General features: G+C 36.3%; 1 protein-coding gene across 1 annotated transcript in view; it reads left to right on the forward strand.

The window, feature by feature from the left end:
• Positions 1 to 9171, forward strand: part of NSRP1 (nuclear speckle splicing regulatory protein 1) — a 63887-nt gene that overhangs the window by 39959 nt on the left and 14757 nt on the right. The window contains exon 3 of the mRNA XM_024737320.1: positions 7736 to 7792. Within this exon, the coding sequence (XP_024593088.1) occupies positions 7736 to 7792 (57 nt within the window). The remainder of the gene's footprint in view (positions 1 to 7735; positions 7793 to 9171) is intronic.

A 9171-nucleotide genomic window follows, 5' to 3' on the forward strand; every position in this document is an offset into this window, starting at 1 on the left:
TGGCATGCCAGGGTGATGGCACGATGTAAAGTAGAGAGGAAGACTGAGCTCAAGATGTCAGAGATAGTAAGTAATAAAGGGTTCATGAATTGAGAGAAGAGAGGGGTAAGGGTAACATAGTCATATAGCATGAGCTCCAAAGGAACAGAGATTTTTACCTACAGTGTTTGAGACTAGAATCAGGAGGACAAACAGCCTCCTAATCTGAAGTACGGGGTATATGAGCCATGAGCAGCCTCAAATGAAAGAAGTCTTTAGGGAAAAGCCAGGTTTTAGCCGAGGAAGTGAAAGAGAAGGTCATCAAAGAGGATGAGGATATGGGGAGGTTTGAGTCAAGGTAAAATACGCAAGAAGCAGTGTGGCCATAGTATGAGAGGGAATGATTATTGGGTCGCTTCTTGAGTCGTGAACAAGGACTAGTAGGCATGTAGCCTTAAAGTTTCCCCATACCATTAAATGTTGTTGAAAACAGATTTTCAGTTGGCTACAAAACTTCCTGTTGAAGAGTATACACTTATTTAACCAATCTTATTTTGTTCAAAGTTTTTCACTAATGTGACTAGATATCCCATTATATAACACAGTGAATATCATAGTACCTAAATCTTTTTGTGCATCTTCTTTTATGTCCTTAGAATAAACTGTAAGTGGAATTACTGGATCAAAAGAAATGAATATTTTTCAGGCTCTTTTGATACATTTTGCTAAATTGAAACTATTTCACATTTTCACAATGTAGGAGTATATCTTTGTTCATTACCTTGCCAGTATTGGATGATACAATTTTAAAAAATCTTTACCAATTTGATAGGTGATAAAAGTTAGTATTTTCATTTTCATCTTTTTAGTTATTGGTAAGATTGAACATTTTTTCATATAGTTAATGGTCATTTATATTTTCTCATTTCTAAATTTTCTGTTCAGAGCCACATCTTTTTCTGTCTGAGTTTATATAATAAAAATTTTCTGTATTTTTCACAACTCTTAAACAGGCTTTGTACCTAGAAGAGTCATGTGAATGTGGACAAATAAAGCCCATAATACAGATGACTGTGTTGTAGGACCTTTAATAAATGATCTGTTGCTAGGTTTAAAGAAAAAGTAAAGAACAGGAATTTTTCATTTCTAAGTTCGAAGAGCACAACAGAAGATTGTAGCCATAAGCCATTTAAGGAAGGATTGATTCTTTTTTTATATAAATAAATTAATTATTTTTATCCTTTTTGGCTGTGTTGGGTGTTCGTTGCTATGCGCGGGCTTTCTCTAGTTGGGTCAGCGGGGGCTACTCTTCGTTGTGGTGCGTGGGCTTCTGTCCTGGCTTCTCTTGTTGCGGATCATGGACTCTAGGTGTGCAGGCTTCACTAGTTGTGACACATGGGCTCAGTAGTTGTGGCTTGCGGGCTCTAGAGCTCAGGCTCAGTAGTTGTGGCGTATGGGCTTAGTTACTCCGCGGCATGTGGGATCTTCCTGGGAGAGGGCACGAACCTGTGTCCCTTGCATTGGCAGGCAGATTCTTAACCACTGCGCCACCAAGGACCCTAGGAAGGATTGATTCTTGAACTGTTTTTTCTTGTAACTGAGATCTGTTTTGGATAAGTGGATAGGTAAACCTCTTTTTTCAGAAAGAAGCCCATAGGTAATTTTTTTTTCCCTTTGTGGTTTATTAGTTATGGAATAACAGATTAGTTTCTGTAAAAAAAAAATCAACCCTTTTCTGAATTTTCATTTAATTAAAAAAAGTTTTATGACTGAAGAAAGATAATTTAATAATATAAATAATGGTCCAGTATCTGTAATTTTCCCCCAGTGTCATTAAACTATATTTTGTGTATTGATGAAGGAGTTCCAGTAATACATACAGAGCCATTTCTCTTCTGATTGTTACCACAGCTCAGGAGGCAACCCAGTAGTGATGGAAGAAAGGTGTTGCACAACCATGTGCTTTCTCTTCCGTTTATCTGAGCTAACTGCAAAGGTTTTTAAAACAGTCTCCCATTTAGTCATGTCATATCTGACTGCAATTTAATGAAACAAAACACTAGTAAATAGTTTTTATTCTCTACAAGAACAATGGAGGTAATATAGACTAAGAAAATCCAGTTGCAGTGTTCTCCTTAATTCTGCAATCATGGTGCTTATACTTGATGATCACATCTTTACCCTTTATAATTGTGTGTGTGTGTGTGTGTGTGTGTGTGTGTGTGTAGAGAGAGAAAGAAGGAATTGTTGTATATATAAAATGGACAAGGTTTTTATTTTCTTTTTCTTCTTGTTCATTTTTTATTTGGAATTAAAGCTAATGTGAGTGTACCAACTCTTATATTAGACATAAAAAATTAAGATGTTGACCAAATATGGCTCCTCCTCCACTTTTAGTGCTATACACGTACTGGGTGCTCCGAACATGTTTGTTCAATTAAGTTCAAACATTTTCAAGGAACTACTACAGGTTTTTTAAAGGATATTTCCCTGAGATTTTTGGTAGAGAACCTAAATATTTTGAAACACCAGTGTAATACAGTAGTTTTTATGCTTTTAGGGCAGTCAGAATGTTTGCACTTCAGGACTTCTCTGGTGGTCCAGTGGTTAAGACTCCGTACTTCCACTGCAGGGGACGCAAGCTAAGATCCCGCATGCTGTGTGTGACTCCCCCCCCAAAAAAAGTTTGTATTTGACCCAATTTATAAATTGAATTTTTTTTTAATTTAAGATAAAGCCCCTTTGTCTTCCTAAATTTAAAACTGATCATAATTTGTGGTTTTATTAGAAGGCACCATTAATGAATACTCTTATTGCTCTGTGAAGTGGTCTTCAGACATAGAATTAAGATAATTGCCTACCTGCTAATTTGGAAACTAATCAGTTAATGACAGTGTTGTGGTTTGGTCACATTCAACCTACATCATCAGGTTTTTTTGGTTTTATTTTTTAAATATTTATTTATTTATCTTTGGCTGCATTGGGTCTTCGTTACTGTGCGCAGGCTTTCTCCATTTGCGGCGGGCAGGGGCTACTCTTCATTGCGGTGGCTTCTCTTGTCGCAGAGCATGGTCTCTAGGTGTGCGGACTTCAGTAGTTGTAGCACGTGGGCTCAGTAGCTGCGGCTCACGGGCTCTTAGAGCACAGGCTCAGTAGTTGTGGCGCACAGGCTTAGTTGCTCCGCAGCATGTGGGGTCTTCGCGGAGCAGGGATCAAACCTGTGTCCCCTGCATTGGCAGGTGGATTCTTAACCGCTGCGCCACGAGGGAAGCCCCCATCATCAGTTTTTTTTTTTTTTTTTTTTTTTTTTTTTTTTTTTTTTAGGCACAAACCCGTGTCCCCTGCATCGGCAGGCGGACTCTCAACCACTGCGCCACCAGGGAAGCCCCCATCATCAGTTTTTAACGGCTATATTTCCTTAGGTCACTTGCAGGCTAGAATATTTTGTGGCAAGAACTGAAGTGTTTTGTAATATGTGTACTAAGCAAAATACATTCCATTAAAATAATGCTGAGTGAAAAAAGGCTAGTCTCAAAATGATTCCATTTATTTAACATGTTACATTCTTGAAGTAACATAATTATAGAGATACAGAACAGATTAGTGGTTGCCAGTGATTAAGGTTGGGAGCGGGGAGGGGAGGAGAGGTGGGTATGGCTATAAAAGGGTAGCACTAAGGAATATTGTGGTGATGTTACAGTTAAGTATCTTGATTGTGGTGACAGTTACACGAAACATGTCATAAAATAGCATAGAGCTATACACATACACAAATTTTGCATGTAAAACTGGTGAAATCTGAATAAACTTTGTGGATTATACCAAAGTCTATTTCCTGGTGTTGGTATTTTACTCCAGTTATGCAAGATGCTCACATTGGGGGTGTGCTGGGTGAAGGACCTTCTTGTACATTTCTTTGCAACTTCCAGTGAGTGTATAATTATTTCAAAATAAAGTTTAAAAAAATATACTTCTTTAACAAGAACTCCCACCCCAAACGGGGCAGTTATTAAAGGAGGATGTCCATTCATTTGGTCACTCCTTGCTATCAGCTCCCATCATCCAATGATTATTATAGCAGCACAGCAGAGGACCCTCTCAAAAAGAAGAGTTCTTTCTAATCTTATGCTTTGGGGCAATGTATTTTCATTTATAGTTGCTTGTAAAACCACTCTTAGTTCTAGAAAACCCATTTCTAGCTCTGCCATAGCTCCCATGGCTAGTAAAGGATTCAAATGTTTGCATCCCCTGTTTTCCTTGTTTTGGTGTACTAAGTATGAAACGTTAAGGAATCTTAACACACAAAAGAAAACATGTACAGCCTTTTAAATATTCAACAGGATAGACTCTTCTATTTCAGTAGATGCAAATTGAATCATATTGTCCATCTTCAAGTAAGCCAATCTTACGTTTATTAAACACACTGATAAATATACTATAAAGTGGAACGTAGTGTACATGCTTTTCTGGTGAACACTTTGGTTTAACTGTAATACTCAAGGGAGAAAAACTTATAACTACTGTTTTCACATAACTTAATTTTAATTTGTTTAAATATAAACATTTCTTCAGCCCAAAATGTTCTTAAATATGAGCATAGTAATAATAATGGTAGTAATGATAGCTAACCTTTACTGAGCACTTGCATAAGCCAGATACTTGCCAAGTACTTTTTACATGTTATCTCATTTAATCCTCAAAACAACCTTGTGAGATAGGTACTATTATATAGATGAGTAACATATCTGAAATAATACAGCTAGTAAGAGAGAGGGAATAGTTTGAAAGTCAGTCAGATTCTTGAGCCTACACTTTTGACCGTCATTCTGTACTTCCCCCTTACGCCATGCAGTATAGGAACTCTAAAGTTAGAGGCTGACATGTTGGCAGTTATTACATATTTTAGTTTTGTTTTATTCATAGGGCACATGTATGAAATCTGTTTCTTCTCTTGCTGAGTTCAATAAGGTGAAACCTTCCCTGACTTATGCAGGACAACCTGCTTTTCTCATTTTTATCTTCTCTTGCATATCCTTTTTCATGGAAACCAGACTAAATTAAAAGTTGCCTTAACATTTGTATTGGTATTTTAATTTAAGGATATCTCTTAAAACTTAGAAAGACTTGACCTTTAAAATATAAAATCTTATTGCTCTTGTGTTTAATTTTACCAGTTATTTTGTCTCCAGTATGAATCTAGACTATAGTTTCTTATGTTTGTTATGTAGAAGATAAGGATTAAAATGTCATTTAATACATTTACTGATTTTTATATAGGATCACTGTTACTGAAACAAAAGTTTTATTGCTACTATTTTCATTTTTAGTTTTTTGTGTATATGTGTTTAAACAGGTTGTTGACATTTTAGCCATCACCACTAATAATCATTGTTAGAGTTCCTTTAGCTAGAAAACTGAGACATGAACTTCAGAAGGAGACAGTCCTCCCTGAGTTTTTCAGCATAGGTTCAGAGTTACCTCTTCATCCACTGATGCTCTTGGAATTCCAGGGATATAAGTTGGTGGATAGGATCTGTAAAATTACTGTCTCCATATGTTATCAACCCCGTAAGTAATAACAACTGATGTTTTTCAAAGGCCAGACTTCATCCTTCTAAACAGCTATAAGCGTGAAAACAAAGTCTCTTGAGATATTTCGAAGTATATATCACTTTACATTGGAAGGCCCTTCCCAGTCTGCCTTTTCTACATTATATAAAAGTCTAAAAAGTCACAGGCTTGTGTTTTGTTTTTTCAAGTTCAGTAGTTCAGGTTGAAGCAACCAGTTTGAAAGTAACAGCCTGTGAACTGTGACTGACTGGAGGAGAGGTGGGAAAAAGTAATAAAAATAAGTGAAAGTCCAGCATTTGGGGATTTACTCTTTTAGTCAATCCTGAGGACATTACTGACTCAATGATCAAGAAAAATATATTTAGTATACACTAATTAGAAAGACTGAGACATAAAAACGCATTGGAGGGAATTCGCTGGTGGTCCAGTGGTTAGAGCTTGGTGCTTTCACTGCTGGGGCCTGGGCTTGATCCCTGCTCGGGGAACAAAAATCCCACAAGCCGTGAAAAAACAAAATGCATTAGAATTTCATGAGATATACTTACTAGAATATTTAATATTTTCATGTTTAAAATTTATATTCTAATGAGTGAAAATGTGTCATATTACATAACAGGGACATTTGAATTAAATGAGTAAGACATGTAATACACAAGTAATAAACTTAGCATAATAGCACCTGCTCTATAGATGTTAGCTACTATCATTATTCTTGTTATCAACATCTCTTTCTCTAGTTGGAGTCAATTTACTATAACCTAAAGTAAACTTAGTCTCTGCCTGTACACTTCTTTTAATTTATTAAGTAAGTGTTCTGTTATTATTGTCTGGCCTTTGTGTATTAACTTTATTCATCTGCATGGTCACAGAAAACTAGAAATAGGTTTATTTTGTTCTGTTTGTTGCCATGGAAAACAAAGGATGCACCAGTTGATACTGCATAGCTGGAAATAGCAAATGTCAATAGGCTAGAGAACTATAATTCATTAGTAGTCTTTTTTTTTAAGATATAATTTACACACCATAAAATGCACCCCTTTAGTGTGTACATTTCATTGTTGGTTAGTATATTTACAAGGCCTTATACTTTTAAGCGAACAGTTTTCCTAAGTGTTCTAATTATATTTCTTTTCTTAGCTGCAAGTCTTTACTTTCGCCCATGTGGTTACTACTTTCTGTACTCTTCTTGTCTTCTCTGAAATTCCTTTTGATTGAGGTCTAATGTCATATCTCTTTTGGGAAGGCTTTCTTTTTTTTTTTGTTTTTTGTTTTTTTTTGCAGTATGCGGGCCTTTCACTGTTGTGGCCTCTCCCGTTGCGGAGCACAGGCTCCGGACGCGCAGGCTCAGCGGCCATGGCTCACGGGCCCAGCCACTCCGCGGCATGTGGGATCTTCCCGGACCGGGGCACGAACCTGTGTCCCCTGGCTGGCAGGCGGACTCTCAACCACTGCGACACCAGGGAAGCCCGGGAAGGCTTTCTTGATTCCTTATACATTTAGTCTCCTGCTCTGTTCTCCTGCAGCCCTTTTTTTAATCCCTTTGTTATATTGCCTATCACATTTATATTGTGATTATCTCTTTTAGTTATCTGTCTTCCCTTTCAGACCATTTATCTCTCAAGCACAGAGACTGTTCTTGTTTTTCTGCTGTCTTCAGAAGCTAGAACAATGCCTGTTATGGTAGGCTTTTCAGTACATATTTATTGAATGATAATAATGACAGATAGTCCTGGCTGTCGCTGAGCCTTCAGCATGTACTAAGAGTTTGATATACTATATTCAGTGGTGAGTATTAAAATAATGTGCTTTTTGTTGCTGGGAATCATACCATTTTAGTATTGGAAGGGACCAATTTTCCCCCACTCAACACGCGCACATTCACATATGTACACAAAGCAAATTGAAATCCATAGAAGTTGAACAACTTAGTGGTGAAGCTGGGACTGAAAACCCATGTTACCTCATCTTGTCCTGTACCATTTTATTTTCTCTTACACCCTGATGATTTATAATGAAGATTCATTCGTTTCCTAAAGTTTAGGGTGAAGACCTTGAAAATGTTAATTTAGTTCATAGTATTATCTTTCTGTTTTTAACCATAAGTAAGGGACTAGTTGCCAACCAGAATACTGGAAAAGAAGATTTAAATTGGTTGAAACAGTGACAGCATTTTCCTGTTTTATAGACCTCCGTGAGTGAAAGCCTTCAGAGAGAAGCTGCTAAGAAGCAAGCAATGAAACAGGTAAGGTAGAAGGGTGAATTAAATGCATCTGGTGAAGTAAGTAATTCAGCTCACATTTTAAAGTATCAGTTTTAGTATTAGGTACCTGAGACTAAAAAGAGTAAGGGTGTATAAGGAAAAATTTTATCTTGACACTTGTTTTCTGGAAATGTGTAAGATGTTTCTTGATTTACATAGATTTCAGGTTTCTTGTATAAATTTTAAAGGAGAAAAACATAGTGAAGAATTAGCTCCTTATTGCTGTGTTGTAGATTAAACCCATTTCTGCTTTCATATGACTTAGTCTGATGATGGATTACATGGTTTAATAATTTCTGCTAATGAGCTTACTTGCTAAAAAAAAAACAAAGGATACAACCAAAATGATTTTGCAGTTTTATAATTATTTCAAGCTCATCTAGCAAGGAAGGGGAATATCAGGTGATTTTCGGTAGACTTGCCAGCACCTTATATTTATGTATACTGTATAGTATTTCCAAGTACTTTTATACATACATTATCTTTTTAAAATTCTCACAAACCTGCCCATGGTCCTGATAAAGAAGTTTGAAACTTCAAAAGGATGTTTACCCCTCATGATCACACAGCTCATTACAGAACTAGGCCTGGAGTTTTAGTAATTTTTCTACTACTGTACCAGTGTATTTTAGATTTAGCTGCAGTAGAAAATAATGAAATTAAACAATGGCAGAGTACCTTTCTTTTCAATTTTAATTCCTTTTCCTCCACATTTTCTTTAATTTTGGGCACCTGTTTTTCCCTTGTGTATCTAGAATCCTGCATAAGGATAAATTTGTTAAGCACTTTCTATGAGCCAGACATTATGGCAACTCCTTTCTAAGAGTTACCTTTAATTCTTACAGCAGTCCTATTTTAGGATAATTGCTCTTATAATCTCTATTTTGTAGTTGAGGAAATGAAGGCAAAAAATATTTATGTGACTTTCATGAGATCTCATAGTTAGTAAATGGTCATGTTGTGTTCAAACCCAGGCAGTGAAATTGCAGAGCCCAAGCTTTTAGCCTCTGTGTTTTACTGCCTCCTTGGGGAATGGGCACAGAATTACGTATTTAGTTACTTTAAGATAATATCTTAGTGTCATATGAGATATAACATGTAACTTAGCCTCAAAATGATTTAATACACACATAACATTAAAAACTGTGATTCTTTAGCTTAAGTGCTGGAGTGCTTTGAATTAGAATTTTAGAGCTCAGTAGAATTTTAGAAAGACCATCAAGTTCAGTTTCTTCACTATGTGGATGAGAGAATTAGTTCTAGAGAGTCTGGTGACTTCTCCAAGTCATGTAGGTATCTTGTTTTCTAGTGTTCTTTTCACATTTGTTGCCTTTTTTTTTTTTTTTTTTTTTTAGGGGTTT

The sequence above is a fragment of the Neophocaena asiaeorientalis genome, unplaced genomic scaffold, assembly GCF_003031525.2.
Source record: "Neophocaena asiaeorientalis asiaeorientalis breed wild unplaced genomic scaffold, Neophocaena_asiaeorientalis_V1.1 scaffold129, whole genome shotgun sequence".
Lineage (NCBI taxonomy): Eukaryota > Metazoa > Chordata > Mammalia > Artiodactyla > Phocoenidae > Neophocaena > Neophocaena asiaeorientalis.